Raw genomic sequence first — 18,240 nt, 5'->3', positions numbered from 1 at the left:
GCCCACCCACATGAATGACGATATCAACTTCTCAACCCTCCCAAAAAAAATGATTTAAGGAAAACCGGCAGACACTGGAAAGAAAATCAAAAATAGTGGCAAAATGTTCATCTTGATTGACTGGACCCTGACCGTCAAGGAGTGGGGAAGGTTATCCCACCTTTGCAGATCAGTTGTGACTACCTACCAGAGTAGTATAATTCAGTTTATGAAGTCTCTCCCCACCAGAAAACACTCACTCTTCCAGATTAAATTTATATCTGGAAAAAGAGCCAAAGCACCAGAGCAGTGCCATTATATCACCCAGAGTGGGAGCCTGGTCCATCACTCAAAGTAAAAAGAGTCATCAGCATACAGGTAAGTGATGTTCAAAGGCTCTATCGCTGCTAATGCAACCAGAGCACCCCTGCTTGTTCAACACGGCAAATAATAAATGATTTTCCCAAACATTGATTGCTAGACAATGAGGTTGAAGATCCTTTGCAAAAGGTGGTGACCCGCACAGAGAAAAGCGAGAAGTGTGGTTCTCCTGCTCCCCTCTCCTGCTCATGGGCAACAACAATTTTTAAAACAATTATTTCACAGGATGCAGCTGACTTGCATGGATGAAGCAAATTTTTTTTTTTTTAAATTAAAGTGTGGAGACCCATTTCCAGGGCTACCTATTTTGGGAGTAAGCAGAAGGAAGGAAATCTGAGGTCCTCACCGGGCCTGGCCTCCACGTGACACCAAGGGTGAGATTCTCGATTGGGAGTCCATCCCACAACCAGTGCGAGTGAGGATGGAGAATGTGGAACATCATTCCCTGGCAGAGGGATTCTCTACTTCCGCTGCTTGCCAATGTGAATTCCTATTGGAGTCCCCCCACATTGTCAGGAAACCTGCAAGGGGGGGGGGGGGGGGGGGTGCACTGCCAGCAGGACCAGAGAATTCCACCTCCGGCAAACAGGGGCGGCATTCTCCCCTACCCGGCGTGACGGAGGGTCCCGGAGTAGGGAAGTGGCGCCAACCACTCAGGGGTCAGGCCTCCCCAAAGGTGGGGAATTCTCCCCACCTTTGGGGGCCAGCCCTGCGCCGGAGCGGTTGGCACCAGAAGACTGGCGCAAAAAGCCGGCGCCCCCAGCAGCGGGGCTGGCCGACCGAAAGGCTTTCACCGGTCGGCGCATGCGCCGGCAGTGAAGTCAGCGGCAGCTGGCCACTGATGTCACTGCCGGCGCATGCGCAATGTGGGGTTCTCTTCCGCTTCCGCCATGGCGGCCGCGAGAGGAGAAAGAGTGCCGCCAGGGCACTGGCCCGGAGTCTGAGCGGGGGGCCCCGATCACGGGCCAGGCCACCGTGGGGGCACCCCCTGGGGTTCGATCCCCCCCCGCAGGACCCCAGGGGCCCGCTCGCACCGCTGATCCCACCGTTACAGAGATGGTTCAAACCTCGGCGGCGGGAGAGGCCTCCCAGCGGCGGGACTTCGGCCCATCCGGGCCGGAGAATCACCGCAGGGGCCTCTCCGGTCGGAGTGGCGAGATTCCCACCACCGCCACTTCCTGGGTGGCGGAGAATCTCTGCCACGGCGGGGGGCAGGATTTTAGGCAGCCCCAGGCAATTCTCCGACCCTGCTGGGGGTCGGAGAATTACGTCCCAGATCTGTAGTAATGTGGTTGACTCTTAAAATGCCATCAGAAATGGCCTTGTAAGCTACACAGTTCAAGGTCAATTCAGGATCAGCACTAAATGTTGGCAGAGCCAGCAAGGCCCACATTCTGCAAACAAGAATTTTTTTCAAAACTTTTAATTTTGTTTTATAATCTAGAGTTTGTACTGTGCAAAATGATTTCATACTCAATTGCAGAATCTTTCCATGTTGTCATTTAAAAAAAAATTAGAGTATCCCATTATTTTTTCCCCAATTAAGGGGCAATTCCCCCACCCCCACCACTAATGAAAAAAAAAAGAAAATCGCTTATTGTCAATGAAGTTACTGTGAAAAGCCCCTCGTCGCCACATTCCGGCACCTGTCCAGGGAGGCTGGTACGGGAATCGAACCATACTGCTGGCATGCTTGGTCTGCTTTAAAAGCCAGCAATTTAGCTCAGTGAGCTAATTAAAGGCCAATTTAGCATGACCAATCCACCTATACCATGCACATCTTTATGTTGTGGGGGCAAGAGCCACACAGACACAGGGAGAACGTGCAAGTTCCCAAATTCCCAGGGCCAGGATCACACCAAGATCCTCAGCACCATGAGGCAGCAGCACTAACCACTGCTCCACCATGCCACCCCAGTATCATCATTTCATTGTGCCAGTCCACAAGTCACAGGAGCAGAAGCCGGCCATTCATCACATAGAGTCCACTCCACCGTTCAACGAGATCACGGCCAATCCCATAACCCTCGACCCGCTTACCCCATAACCCTCAAATTCCCTTGCTGACATAAAAAAAATAATCTATCTGAGCCTTGGACATACTGGAGGGCCCAGCCGAAGAATCCCACAGGTCCAACTGCCCTCCAGAGTGGAGTCATGGCACAACTGAACAGACCACAATGCCCAGCAGATTAGACAGGAACAGATACTATGAAGGAGCTCAGACTTGGATGGGAGTGGCAAGAGTTGGCTTTCCCTGGGAGGCTGCAGTAAACATTTACTAATGTTAGAACTTGAAGTAAACCTCTAGCTGGATGTCTGGGCTCATTATAAAACCCAGGAGAGAACGGGGGGGGGGGGGGGGGGGGTCAGGGTTCTAAACATTAGCTGGCAAGTGGAGTCTGGAAGTGGGGACGGGGGGGGGGGGGAAGAGAGGGGGTTCACTCGTGCAGCGCTGTGCCATACCTCTGTGGAGAACTCTCTTCCTCGCCTCTTGGTCGGTAACCAGAGGCCCGGGCGGCCTCCTGCAGTCCCCGGCAAACGGGTTTGGACTGCGGGACGGAGAGCGGACAGCCCAGCGGTAAAATCTCACTATGAAGTACACGGCCACCAGCAGCCCCACATACAGCCACATCTCCTTCCGACACGGCGCAGCTACTGGAGGACAGCGTTTAACTTCCTCCTCCCTTTAAAAGGAGCTCGAGGGCATTTAAAGGGGAAGCAACAGACTTCGGGGAACAGGTCGCAAGAGGAAAATATTGAACTTAAAAAGCTTTTTAAAAGCACACAAAATTGCCCACGAACAGAAGGTAGCACGTCCACATTGACCGCACGTTGTTTCAATTTCGGTCAAGTGTCTGAATCATTGGGGACCCAATGTGGAGCCAGACATCACTAATTGGCCTTTGCACTGGGAGGAACTGATCCGCGTTTATGGCACAAAATACGGGTTTTTCTGGTCAGGACATTGAGGAATGCAGGACCCATCTGCAGCACAGGAAAGTCTTTCTTCATTCACCCCCAAATGGTCAACATTTAATAATAATCTTTATTATTGGCACAGCGAGGCTTACATTAACGCTGTAAGAAGTCTTACAACACCAGGTTAAAGTCCAACAGGTTTGTTTCAAACACGAGCTTTCGGAGCACTGTTCCTTCCTCAGGCGCTCCGAAAGCTAGTGTTTGAAACAAACCTGTTGGACTTTAACCTGGTGTTGTAAGACTTCTTACTGTGCTCACCCCAGTCCAACCCCGGCATCTCCACATCATGGCTACATTAACACTGCAATGAAGTTACTGTGAAAATCCCCTCATCGCCACAGCCCGGCGCCTGTTCGTGTACATGGAGGGAGAATTCAGAATGACCAATTCACCTAACAGCACGTCTTTCGGGACTTGTGGGAGGAGACCCAAGCATCCGGAGGAAACCCATGCAGGGAGAAAGTGCAGAGTCCGCACAGACAGTGACCCAAGCTGGGAATCGAACCTGGGATGCTGGTGCTGTGAAGCAACAATGCTAACCACTGTGTAGATTTATTGTCCCCAGCATATGCCCCTAATAGCATGCCTCTAATCTCTTCACAGGAGCATTATAAAGTAATATTTGATCCTGCACCAGATAACTAGGGGAGATACTATAAGCTTGGTCAAAAAGGTGGGCCCTATGCAGCACCTTGAACTGTATGAGGCTAAGACTCGCACAGGAAGAGGAGGAATTCACTCTCTCCAGTGCATCCGCCCACGTCCCCTCCTCAATCTCCTCACCCAGCTCCCCTTTCCATTTACCCTTCAGCTCCTCCACCGAGGCCTCGTCTACCTCCTGCATTACCCGGTATATGTCCGAAATCCTCCCTCCTCCAACCCACACCCCCGAGAGCACCCTGTCCCGTACCCCACGTGGGGGCAACAAGGGGAACCCCTCCACCTGCCGCCTGGCAAACGCCCCAACCTGCATGTACCTAAACATGTTCCCCGGGGGAGGCCAAACCTCTCCTCTAACTCCCCCAAGCTCGCGAACCTCCCTTCCACAAACAGGTCCCTCAACCTCCTAACCCCTACCCTGTGCCAGCCCAGATATCTGCCATCAATGCTCCCTGGAGCAAACCGACGGTTCCCCCGTATCGGGGACTCCATCGAGCCCCCCACCTCTCCCCTATGCCGTCTCCATTGCCCCCAAACTATGAGGGTAGCCGCCACCACCGGGCTCGTGGTATACCTCGTTGGAAGGAGTGGCAACAGCGCCGTACCAGCGCCTCCAGGCTCATGCCCACACAGGACACCATCTCCATCCTCTTCCATGCTGCCCCTTCCCCGTCCATTACCCACTTACACACCATCGCTGTGTTGGCAGCCCAATAGTACCCACAGAGGTTGGGCAGCGCCAGCCCCCCCCTATCCCTGCCCCGTTCCAAGAACACCCTTCTCACCCTCGGAGTCCCATGCGCCCACACAAATCCCGTAATACTCCTGTTAACTCTCCTAAAAATGGCCTTCGGGATAAGGATTGGTATGCACTGGAACAGGAACAGAAACCTCAAGAGCACCATCATCTTGATGGACTGCACCCTTCCCGCCAGTGACAGCGGTAACATATCCCACCTTTTGAACTCCTCCTCCATCTGCTCCACCAACCTTGTGAGGTTGAGCTTGTGCAGGGCCCCCCAGCTCCCAGCAACCTGGACTCCTAGGTACCTGAAGCTCTTCCCTGCCTGCTTCAGTGGGAGCCTACCAATCCCCTCCTCCTGATCCCCCGGGTGCACCACGAACAACTCGCTCTTGCCCAGGTTGAGCTTGTACCCTGAAAAGCCCCGCAAATTCCCTAAGAATCTTCATCACCTCCGGCATTCCCCCCACCGGGTCTGCCACATACAGCAACAGGTCATCCGCATAAAGCGACACTCGATGCTCCTCCCCACCCCGCACCAGGCCCCTCCAGTTCCCTGACTCCCTCAACGCCATGGCCAGGGGCTCAATCGCCAACGCGAAGAGCAAGGGGGACAGGGGACACCCCTGTCTCGTCCCTCGGTACAGCCGAAAGTACTCCGACCTCCTCCTATTCATGGCTACACTCGCCATCGGGGCCTCATAAAGCAACCTCACCCAACGGACAAACCCCTCCCCAAACCCAAACCTTTCCAACACCTCCCACAGATACCCCCACTCAACCCTATCAAAGGCCTTCTCCGCATCTAATGCCACCACTATCTCCGCCTCCCCTTCCACAGCCAGCATCATAATAACGTTGAGGAGCCTTTGTATGTTGATATTCAACTGCCTTCCCTTCACAAACCCTGTCTGGTCCTCGTGAATGACCCCCGGCACACAATCCTCTATTCTTGTGGCTAAGATCTTTGCCAGCAGCTTGGTGTCTACATTTAGCAGCGAGATCGGCCTATATGACCCACACTGCTGAGGGTCCTTGTCCCGCTTAAGGATCAAGGAAATCAGCGCCCGTGACATAGTTGGGGGCAAAGCCCCCCCCCCCCCCCCCCCCCCCCTCCCTTGCCTCGTTAAAGGTCCGGACCAACAGGGGGACCAACAGGTCCGCATACCTTTTATAAAATTCGGCCGGAAACCCATCCGGCCCCGGCGCCTTCCCCGACTGCATGCTCCCTATCCCTTTAACCAGCTCCTCCAGCTCAATCGGCGCCCCCAGTCCCTCGACCTGCCCCTCCTCCACCCTCGGAAATCACAGCTTGTCCAAGAAGCGCCCCCCCCCCCCCCCCCCCCCACCGGGGGTTCAGACCGGTACAGTTCCCCATAAAAGTCCCTAAAGACCCCATTAACGTCTACCCCCCTCCGCACCACCTTCCCAACTCTATCCGTCACTCCCCCAATCTTCCTGGCCGCGTCTCACTTTCGGAGTTGGTGTGCCAGCATCCTGCTCGCCTTCTCCCCATATTCATACACCGCCCCCTGTGCTTTCCTCCACTGAGCCTCCGCCTTTCTGGTAGTCAATAGATCGAACCTGGCCTGAAGGCTACGCCGCTCCCCCAGCAATCCCTCCTCCGGAGACTCCGCATATCTCCTATCCACCCTCACCATCTCCCCTATCAATCTCTCCCTCTGCCTCTGCTCCCCCCTCTCCCTATGGGTTCGGATGGAAATCAACGCCCCTCTAATCACCGCCTTCAATGCCTCCAGACCATCCCCACTCGGATCTCCCCGTTATCGTTGGCCTCAAGGTACTCTTAATACACCCCCGAACCTTCCCGGCCACCTCCTCGTCTGCCAGTAGCCCCACCTCCAAGCGTCAGAGCAGACGCTGGTCCCTCTCCTCCCCCAGCCCGAGGTCCACCCAGTGCGGGGCATGATCCGAAATGGCAATGACAGAGTATTCAATATCCTCCACCCTCGAAACCAGCCCCCTGCTCAGGACCAAAAAATCAATCCTAGAATAGGCCTTATGCACGTGGGAGAAAAACGAGTACTCCCTGGCCCTTGGCCTCGCAAACCTCCAGGGATCCACCCCTCCCATCTGCTCCATAAACCCCTTCAACACCTTAGCCGCCGCTGGCCTCCTACTGGTCCGGGACTTGGATCAATCCAATGGGGGATCCAGCACCGTGTTGAAGTCCCCCCCCATGATCAGGCCCCTCACCTCCAGGTCCGGAATGCGGCCCAACATGCACCGCATAAACCCACATCGTCCCAGTTTGGGGCATAAACATTCACCAACACCACCCGCTCCCCCTGCAGCTTACCACTCACCATCACATACCTCCCGCCACTGTCAGCCACCACCCTCAATGCCTCAAACGACACCCTCTTTCCCACCAGGATCGCCACCCCCCCGATTCTTCTCATCCAGCCCTGAATGAAATACTTGGCCCACCCATCCCTTCCTCAGCCGAACCTGGTCCACCACCTTCAGGTGAGTCTCTTGGAGCATGGCGACATCCGCCTTCAGCCCCTTCAAGTGCGCAAACACCCGGGCCCGTTTGACCGGCCCGTTTAGCTCCCTCACATTCCAGGTTATCAGCCGGATCAGAGGGCTCCCTGCCCCCCTCCCCTGCCGACTAGCCATAACCCATCCCCTGCCCGCCACTGGCCAGCGTCCCCTGCTCGGCCTGCTCCCCACGGCGGCAACTCCCCCCCAGCACCCCATGCATACTCCAGCTCCTTCCTGGGCATTTCAGCACCAACCCGGTACCCCCGCCCCCAGGCTAGGACCCCTCCTAGCCGCGCCCTCCCCTCGTAGCACTCCCGTGAAGCAGCCAACTTCTGCTGACCCCGGAGACTCCCGCCATACCTCTGACCCCACCCCACGTGGGACTACTCCTCCTCCTTCGTGCCCATCAGCAGGCCCTTGTCCCCCACCCCGCTCTTGCGCGGGAAAATAACAGCCAGCAAAGGCCCGCGCTTCTCAGCCCCAACCCCGCCCCCCCATCATCCCGCAGCACGGGAAACCAGAGAAAAGCCTGCGCTTTTGCTCTGCCCAACCCCGCCTCCTCTAGGGGAACTCCCATTGCCAGTCCCCACCACCAGCTCCCCGTACTCCCAGTTTACCTCCCTGCCCGAACCCGTCTACCAGACCCATACAAAAAGACAAAAAGACATCGCCCCACCCCCCCTAAAGGCAAACCACATCTTGCATTAAACAGAGAACCCCCCCCCCTCCAGAGCAAAAATTAAACACAGTTACATTTTCATACAAAACCCCCCATCTTTGACCCTCAGTTTGAGTCCAGTTTCTCGGCCTGCACAAAGGCCCACGCCTCCTCCGGGGACTCAAAATAATGGTGCCGGTCCTTGTAGGTGACCCACAGACGCGCCGGCTGCAACATGCCAAACTTCACACTGCGTCTGTGGAGCACCGCCTTCGTCCGGTTGAACCCGGCCCTCCGCTTAGCCACCTTCGCACTCCAGTCCTGGAAGATCCGCACCTCCGTGTTCTCCCACTTGCTGCTCCGCTCCTTCTTGGCCTACCGGAGCATACACTCTCGATCAACGAACCGGTGAAACCGCACCAACACCGCCCGCGGCGGCTCATTCGGCTTGGGCCTCCTAGCCAGAATTCTGTGGGCCCCCTCCAACTCCAGGGGCCCCTGGAAGGACCCAGCTCCCATCAACGAGTTCAGCATAACGACCACATAGGCCGCCAGGTCCGACCCCTCCAGCTCCTCCGTGAGGCCCAGGATCAGTAAGTTCTTCCGCCTCGACCGGTTGTCCAGCTGCTCGAACCGCTCCTGCTACTTTTTATGGGGCGCCTCGTGCATCTCCACCTTCCCCGCGACGGCCACGGCCTCATCCTCCCTTTCGGAGGCCTGCTGCTGCAGTTCCTGGATCGCGGCCCCCTGGGCTGTCTGAGTCTCCATCAGCTCTCTGCTGGTAGCCTTCAGCGACTCCAGCAGCTCCACCTTAAGCTCCTGGAAGCAGCGCAGAAGAGTCTCCTGCTGCTCCCGCGCCCACTGCCTCAGCTCCACGAGGGCTCCGCCGGCCGCCATTTTGTTTCCCTTCTCCCACTTTTCCAGGGGCGCTTCCACTGCTTTACTGCTCACCCCACTCCTGGTCCGGACCATAGGACCCTGGGGATCTACTGCAGACCCATTCCCACGTCGGGAATCGTCGAAGAAGCTCCGTTGGGGGCCCTGAAAAGAGCCCCAAAGTCCGTTTTTAGCGGGAGCTGCCGAACGTGCGGCTTAGCTCCGCATAGCCGCAACTGGAAGTCTGGACCGTCTTAAATAATAATTGCTCATTGTCACAAGTAGGCTTCAATGAACTTACTGTGAAAAGCCCTTAGTCGCCACATTCCGGCACCTGTTCGGGGAGGCCGGTACGGGAATTGAACCCGCGCTGCTGGTCTTGTTCTGCATTACAAGCCAGCTGTTTAACCCACTGTGCTAAAAGACGAAAGAGAGGCAGTAGTGCCCGGAGACCCTTTTTAAAAATAAATTTAGAGTACCCAATTATTTTTTTCTCCAATTAAGGGGTAAATTAGTGTGGCCAATCCACCTAACCTGCACATCTTTGGGTTGTGGGGGTGAAACCCACGCAGATATGGGGAGAATGTGCAAACATCACATGAACAGTGACCCAGGACCGGGATTCAAACCTAGGTCCTCAGCACCGCAGTCCCAGTGCTAACCACTGCCCCACATGCCGCCCCCTGCCCAGAGACCTTTTACGGTTTTCAAATCATAAAATCCTTCCAGTGCAGAAGGAGGCCATCTGGTCCATTGGGGCCAAAACATTGTGGGCGAAATTCTCCCAAAACGGGAGAAATCGTCAAACTGCCGTAAAACCCGGGCGGGTTTTACGGCATCGCGCCCCTTCCCGACGGGGGACCGATTCTGGTCCCCCGTCGGGGCTAGCAGCCCGACGTCGGAGGCTCCGACAAGTCGGGCTTAACGAAAATCGTTAAGCCCGCTTGTCGGACTTAGCGCCGGCTGACGCGTCATATGACGTCAGCCGCGCATGCGCAGGTGGGAAGACTCCACCCGCGCATGCGCGGGTGACGTCATCGCGTTTTTGCGCGAAACCCGCGCATGCGCGGTCCGGGTTGCCCCTCAGCCGCCCCGCGTATTGATACTGCGGGGCGGCGGAAGGATAAATAGTGCGCGGGCATCGGGCCCGCTGCCCGCGATCGGTGCCCACCGATCGCGGGCCCATGGCACCCTTGGCACGGCCGTGGTACTGCCGTGCCAATCGGTGCCATGGTTATTTTTTTCCAGGTGGTCACGACGTTTTTACGAACGGCAGGACCAGGTGTGTTTGCCGTTCGTAAAAAGGTCGTAAAGGGCTGGGACTTCGGCCCTTCTAACAGCTGAGAATCGCTGCCCGCCGTAAAAAAACGGCGGCAGCGATTCGTGTCGGGATTTCGGCGGGGGGGGGGAGAATAGCGGGAGGGCGTCAAAAAAGTCGGGAAGGCCCTCCCGCTATTCTCCCACCCGTCGTGTGGGGGGGAGAATTTCGCCCTGTATGTTTTCAAGAAGCAGTTCGATAGAGAACTTGGGGTGAAGGGGATCAAAGGCGATAGGTGGCGGGAAGGAAGGTAGGATCAGGCTGTTGAGTTGGATGATCAGCCAAGATCATAATGATTTGGTGGAGCAGGCTCAAATGGTGTCCTGCTCCTATTTTTTATGTTTCTATGAGTCTGGACCCCCTCTGAAAGAGCAGTCCTTCCCCAATAATGCCCTGAAACCTAACCCCCACATCTTTGGACACTAAGGGGCAATTTAGCATGACCGATTCACCTAACCTGCACATCTTTGAACTGTGGGAGAAAACCGGAGCACCCGGAGGAAACCCACACAGACAGTTGGGTTACAAATGTAGATTTCTAGTCATTTGATACCTGATCCATGCAGCACTTTCTCCAGGGGGATCTGTGGAGCCTGTGAACATGCCAAATAGCATGGAGCCTAATAATAATAATATTTATTAATGTCACAAGTAGACTTACATTACACTGCAATGAAGTTACTGTGAAAGGCCCCTAGTCGCCACACTCCGGCGCCTGTTAGGGTACACTGAGGGAGAATTCAGAATATCCAATTCACCTAACAAGCACATCATTCGGGACTTGTGGGAGGAAACCGGAGCACCTGGAGGAAACCCACGCAGACACAGGGAGAACTTGCAGATTCCACACAGACTGTGACCCAAACCGGGGTCCCTGGCGCTGTGGAGCAACAGTGCTAACCACTGTGCCACCGTGCGCCTAACCAATCAGACTGAAGAATCCTCATTGAGAGATAACCACACATAGGAAAACGGGAAAGATTTTTTTCAATTTAAATTATTGTACAAGAAATGAATAGTAACATAGGATCAAGGGGAGGCATGTAACACATAAGCTTAAAAAAAAGATTTACATTTTTCAAAAGCCACTACATTTTGTTCTGAGAGAATGAGAATCCACACTTATAAAATTAGTTTTAAGGGGCCAAAGAGGTTGTTCAGCTATAATTATCACTTCTCATCCCATTAAAAACTCACCTCTGAATGCACTTTTTCCAAGACCAATGAATAATTACACTAAGCTGATGGCATCAACTTCTGTGCCGATTCCATTGGTGAAGTCTGCAACAGCACAGCCTCTGCAGGAGCACTGCAGGATTTCCATGTTTAACTGCCCATGTGCATATGCTAAAAGTTGCTATCAGTTTCCACCTGTAATTACACTGAGTGCTGATAGCCAATACCGTTATTTATACAGCAAAATCGAAGCCTAAATTGCATAAAATGGAAATTGATAAATATTGGAGCGCAAACAGAATGGGATAGCAGGATGGCAAAGATGACAAAGGAATGGGAGAAAATTCCTATCTCATTTTGGAGAGTTGACACAATGGACTAAATGGCTTGCTTCTGCTAATAATAATCTTTATTATTGTCACAAGTCGGCTGACATTAACACTGCAATGAAGCCATTATGAAAATCCCACAGACGTCACGTTCTGTGCTGTAGAATTCTGTAATTTTATTCTGTAGACCAAATCATTTCCCCCTGTTGAAACTGAATGGAAACATTTTTGTGGAGATCGGTCCGGTACTTTCAGCTGGGGAATTCCATTTCCTCTAGAATTCAATTTTCTTGTTTCCTTTTGAGTACAGCGACTGCATTTCTGCATGAACTGTTGTCTTTATAATTCAAATTAAAAAGCTTTCATTAAAATACATGAGCTATGCCTATTACCCTAATTCAGGTTATTATTCATTAATTAATTCACAGAAAATCATGTGATGTGTAACACTGGCAGCCTCTTGCTCTTTCAAGTATTTAAAGGACTAATGGAGCATAGTCAAGGCAGTATACTGGTTAGTATTGCCCTCAAGTTAGGCAGCGAGTTAGAAGTTTAAGTGTCACAAAGTGATGTCATAAAATGCAGACTATCTGTCAGCTTATGATGGTGCTGACCCCACTGCATATAACCTGCAGCCATGGGGCCACATGCAATCCATCTGGGTTCTGGCCCGTGCGCCATTGCCTGGATCGCAGCACGACCCCGAATCAGTGGTCAATTGGGGACTGGGTTCTCCAATTTTGAGGTTATGTCCCCATGCTGCGTGGGAATGGTGGCAACTTATGACAGAAGAAATGGCGTAAAAAGGCCACCAACCCTCCCTTTGTCTGGGGGCGAGCAGCAAGGTAGTGCAGAGCACCCGGCTCTAGCTGCCAATCTGGCCCAGAGAATTGCCGGTTCCGTAGTCACGCATGCGCACGGCGGTGGCCTGCAGCGACCGCGCCATGCGACATGGCGCCAGCCACTCACGGACCCGGCCTGCAAAATAGTGGCCCCCCCTTTGGCCGGCTTGTGCTTCCCGGACCACCCCCCCCCCCCCCCCCCCCACAGTGCCCCAGCCCCTGACAAAGCCCCCCCTGCCCACGGATCGGCCCTCCCCGACTGTGGCGGCGCTGGACTGAGTCCGCAGCCGCCATGCCGAGTTCCTGACGGACGAGACCATGAGAGACCCACGCCGCCAGGAACTCGGCCGGTTGGGGGGCGGAGCAGCAGGGGGGGGGCGGGCCTCAGGCAACGTCTTGAGGCAGTCGAAACATCGTGGACCGTACTCTCCGAGTATGCTGCTTTGGAGGGGGCGGGGCATCGCAAAAGCGGTGCCGTCCCCGATTTGTTTATAAACTTTGATTCTCCCGCCGATCACCGAACACGATTTTGACGTCAGCGACCAGAGAATCCTGCCCCGGATGTCCGGCCGAAATCGAGGTTTGCACCTGGCACCGAACAGACCACTGGGTTCCACCCTCCTGCTGGCAGCGGGATCGGGGTTTGCGCCCACGTGCCAGTGTGAGGATGCTAATGGATGCAAATGGGCCTTAATTTGCATCCACTTAGCAGGCCCGAAACTAGAGCCTCTGGGCCCGTGATATTCTCTGGTCCCCTGGGCCGTGAATCAGATGGGCGGGGATCACCACTGGTATTCATCAGCGTGGCTCTGAGGTAGTGGACCTCGCTATGGGCCAATGTGGTAACCCCTTCAGGGAGTTGCCCCCACAGTCCATCTGAGGGCCACCCTAACCCCCACAATGCACTGTCTACCCACCCCTCCCCTACCAGAGCCCCACCACTCCTTCCCCCAGGGATCCCCTAAATTGGGGGACATCCCCAGAGACCTCCACAGATAGGGCGAACCCCACTTAGAACCTTGAGCTAAAGAGACCAGCCCCCACCCGAGACCCTCCAACTAAAGGAACTTTACCCACCCCTCCCTCCCCCACCCCCCCCCCCCCCCCTCCCCACCCCCCTCACCCCCGCTACACACAAACCTCCCAGAAAAAAAAACCCTTTCTGGAAGCTAGCGATCAGTCCAGAGAAGGGCTGTGAAAAAACTACTGTTGTAAAACTCACCTGAGCAAGACACCCACTGGCTCAGACTGAGGAAGCACCACGTGTCCATTGTTGGAAAGAGAAAAACAGTGACCAGTGTTTAAACCCCTCACACCCTTTGGCTGCAAGCCATTCGTTCATTTCCCTTTGTGGGCTGTGTTTGGCAGCTTCCACAAAAACACCTGTTAGCCCAGCTTCAAACTCCCTTCATGGATGAGTAACTCTGAAGTACTGGACCCACAATGTTTACCGCTTTTTGTGGTGCAGTGGGGGGCAGTGACCAGCTTAGGGACCTTGTTTTCGGGCTTCCCGCTCAAAATGACGCCCCGATAGCAGGATGCCCTCCGGAATCCCTCATATTCTCGCCATGCATAAATCTGTAATTATCATAGAATTATCACAGAATTTACAGTGCAGAAGGAGGCCATTCGGCCCATCGAGTCTGCACCGGCTCTTGGAAAGAGCACCCTACCCAAGGTCAACACCTCCACCCTATCCCCATAACCCAGTAACCCCACCCAACACTAAGGGCAATTTTGGACACTAAGGGCAATTTATCATGGCCAATCCACCTAACCTGCACACCTTTGGACTGTGGGAGGAAACCGGAGCACCCGGAGGAAACCCACGCACACACGGGGAGGATGTGCAGACTCCGCACAGACAGTGACCCAAGCCGGAATCGAACCTGGGACCCTGGAGCTGTGAAGCGATTGTGCTATCCACAATGCTACCGTGCTGCCCTTTGTATGTGAGTGATATTGAATTGCTTCCTAATTTGGAAGCGCAAATCAGTTCCAATCCACCTGTAGTGGGAGAACACAGGGCTGGATTCTCCTATTCTGTAGCTGCCGACGGCAGCGTGGGAACTGTGGCGCTTTACGATGCCAAAATCGGCGTCGAACCCTCGCGGTTTCTGGGACCGGTGAGGGGCTAGCAGCAGAGATGGGTAAACTCCGGCTCCAGTGCCAAATATAGCCGGCTACCAGCCATTGCGGAAGCACTCCCCCTCCTCCCTCCCCCCCCCCCCCCCCCCACACACCCCTCCCGGCCAGCAGCACTGCCCCCAGCCGACTGTGGTGGCGTTGGACACAGTCCGCGGCCGTCACGCTAGGTTCCTGACCACTCAGACCACATGTCAACCATATGGTCGGGAATACGGCCCATCGGGGGAGTGCCTTCCGCTGACCCAGCGGCATGCGATGCGATGATGCCATTTCGGAGGGAGCGGAGACTAGAAAACAGGCGTCAAACCACTGCCACCCCCGATTTGGGCGTCGGAAGGAATTCTCTGCCCAATCAGCAGAGAATCCCACCCATAAGGCGCGATTCTCCACTCCCCACGCCGGGTGGGAGAATCGCGGGAGGGCCGGGCGCCTCACGACACGCCCCCCCCGGCGCCTCCCGCGATTCTCCCACCCCCCGCTCAGAAGAATTGCTGCTCGCCGTTTTTCACGGCGACCGGCGATTCTCCGGCCCGGATGGGCCGAGCGGCCTGCCATTCCCGACCGGTTCACGACGGCGGCAACCACACCTGGTCGCTGCCGTCGTGAACATGGGCGCCAAATACTCGTTTGAAGCTTGTGGGGGGCGGAGAGGGGAGTGAGCACCATGGCCGTGCTCGGGAGGGGACTGGCCCGCGATCGGTGCCCACCGATCGTCGGGCTGGCATCTCAAAGCAATGCACTCTTTCCCCTCCGCCGCCCCGCAAGATCAAGCTGCCACATCTTGCGGGGCAGTGGAGGGGAAGATGGCGACCGCGCATGCGCGGGTTGGAGCCGTCAGCCGTCGTGACATCAGCCACGCATGCGCGGGTTGGAGCCGGCCAACCTGCGCATGTGCGGCTGACGTCACTTAGGTACCGCCGTTGCGTCATTCTCGGCGCGCCGCCTTGACGCAAACGTCAAGGCCCGGCGGCCGAGAGTTACGGGGCGCTGCTCCTAGCCCCCTGGGTGGGGGTGAATAAGGTGCGAGGAGCGGCCTCCGAGGCCGTCGTGAAACTCGGCCGAGTTCACAACGGCCTTCCCGATTTATCGCGGGAGCGGAGAATTCCGCCCATAATCTCCCAAATGGAGAATCCCAACCCTTATTTTGACTGTTGCCCACATACACGGTTGCCACATTCTGCTGATTTCCACCCGCATAGTGTTTTTGACTGAAGCAATTCGCACGTAAAGCAAGGGCAAGTGAAGTGAGGTGTGTGCTGATTGCTCACAACATAGACTGTGACAACTGTGCACTCCCTCTGCGTTCAAAGTGCAAATACTTGTTTTGTTTTTATGATTTGAAGTTGATAGTTCTATTAATATATTAAGCATTTTCTATGACTCATTATGAAATATTCAGCATGTATTAAATATATTTAACATTCATTTGGTCATGGTTATTGAACAAGCCCGCTGAGATGAAGGAGGGCCACTCATGCGGCCCACTCACTAGCCTAGGTTGCCCATCACTGGCATATACAGCATCCCAGTTCATCTAACCACTTTCACCCACCACCAACTCTTGCCACCTCGATAACTATTCATGACACGGGGCAGCACGGGGGCACAGTGGTTAGCATTGCTGCCTACGGCGCTGAGGACCCGGGTTCGAATCCCGGCCCTGGGTCACTGTCCGTGTGGAGTTTGCACATTCTCCCCGTGTCTGCGTGGGTTTCACCCCCACAACCCAAAGATGTGCAGAATAGGTAGATTGGCCACTCTAAATTGCCCCTGAATTGGAAAAACTAATTGGGTACTCTAAATTTTTTTAAAAACTATTCATGACGCATTGCTGTGTGTTAGTGGAAGAACAGTTTTGTAGGAACAACAGATCTACACTCTCAAGTGAGATGTGCTCAGAAAAATAACAGCCAACATAACTTTCTTTTGAAATGATGCATGATTACTTGGTAGTTACTTCACAATGCAATGAACATTTTTTTTGTTGTATATTCATTCTCATTCAAGTGTAACACTGATGAAAAAAACAAGGAAATGTTTTGGCCATCGGCAAACTAGTCAATTAGTTAACCAGTGCTTGCTAATATTTAAATTCCACTGACAAGAAACGATTTCATTGAGGAGTATAATCCTCTCATAACATTCATATGTTGGCAGTCAAATAGTTTTCAAAAAATTATTTATTTATTTTTAAAATTTCCAATTAAGGTGCAATTTAGCGTGGCGAATACACCCATATACTCACAGCCGGGTGTTCCTGGAAAGGGAGCATGTGGTGTCTACGGGCACCATAGAGGCCTTCCGTGCCCGATGGGCACCTCAGGGGTTGAGGTGCTTAATTGACCCCTTTAATTGCAATCTTATTTGATGATTTTAAGTTTCCGTTGATCTTTGTTATGTTTGGGCAGTGCCCATAACAGGAGTGGCCCTTTTTTGCTTTGTCCCTAAGTTTGTTTCCTCTCTTCTATTTTGTTGGTGGACCTCAAAAGAGTGGCCAATCCACCTGCCCTGCACATCTTTGGGTTGTGTGGGTGAAACCCAAATAGGTTGGGCAGCAGGGTAGCATGGTGGTTAGCATAAATGCTTCACAGCTCCAGGGTCCCAGGTTCGATTCCCGGCTGGGTCACTGTCTGTGTGGAGTCTGCACGTCCTCCCCCTGTGTGCGTGGGTTTCCTCCGGGTGCTCTGGTTTCCTCCCACAGTCCAAAGATGTGCAGGTTAGGTGGATTGGCCATGATAAATTGCCCGTAGTGTCCTAATAAAAGTAAGGTTAAGGGGGGGGGGGGGGGGGGGGGGGGGGGTTGTTGGGTTACGGGTATAGGGTGGGTTTGAGTAGGGTGATCATGGCTCGGCACAACATTGAGGGCCCAAGGGCCTGTTCTGTGCTGTACTGTTCTATGTTCTATGTACATGGGGAGAATGTGCAAACTCCACACGGACAGTGACCCGGGGCCAATATCGAATCCGGGTCCTTGGGGCAGTGAGTCAGCAGTGCTAACCACTATGCTACCGTGCCGCCCCTTGGCAGTCAAATAGTTAAATGAGTAAATGTGTGGCCTGGTATTGTGTTGAGCTATGCAGACCAGGAAGGTGTGTTAATGGTATCAGGCCAAGGAGGAGTTCCACTAAAAAGTTAATAATTATCCAGAGACTGCTGTTAAAAATCAAAGGTTGATAAAAGTAGAAATGAGGATCAGGCTCTGCTGATGCTCGCATGGCAAGAGATCAGGTGAAAAAAGAAGCAGGTGGACATGGTTACTTCACATCTTTGTAGAAATCTATCATAAAACCTAAAATGTTTGTTCCTGGTGCAACTAACCAGGAAATACATTACCCTGAATGTCATAATATGAAAGTTATGTTCCCTGTAATACAGGATCGCCCCAATGTAAATTCTATAAGTGCATTGGTATATATCCTGTTCTCAGGGTACAGAGAAACAAAGGACATTTTTCATGATGACTGATTTAGAAAAGTCAGCAGATGCAAATTTGAAAACATTGCTTTCCTGGCGGAAGCAGAGAAGACATGCAGTTTGCGATGTTGTCTGAAGAGGGCAGGTAATGAAAACTGAACAGTTTCAATTTACATCAATTGGATTTAGTCTTCACGGTTAACACGTTTTTTTTTAAATTTAGAGTC

At 53.7% G+C, this 18,240-nt stretch overlaps 1 protein-coding gene across 1 annotated transcript in view; it reads right to left on the bottom strand.

Annotated features, from left to right (window-relative positions):
* LOC119953885 (all-trans-retinol 13,14-reductase-like) overlaps positions 1 to 2,995 on the bottom strand; it is a 43,538-nt gene extending 40,543 nt beyond the window's left edge. The window contains exon 1 of the mRNA XM_038778509.1: positions 2,827 to 2,995. Within this exon, the coding sequence (XP_038634437.1) occupies positions 2,827 to 2,995 (169 nt within the window). The remainder of the gene's footprint in view (positions 1 to 2,826) is intronic.
* Positions 2,996 to 18,240: the final 15,245 nt, after the last annotated feature.

This window comes from Scyliorhinus canicula, chromosome 19 (assembly GCF_902713615.1).
Source record: "Scyliorhinus canicula chromosome 19, sScyCan1.1, whole genome shotgun sequence".
NCBI lineage: Eukaryota > Metazoa > Chordata > Chondrichthyes > Carcharhiniformes > Scyliorhinidae > Scyliorhinus > Scyliorhinus canicula.
Note: the sequence above shows the minus strand (reverse complement) of the source record. Positions and strands in the feature narration are given on the sequence as shown.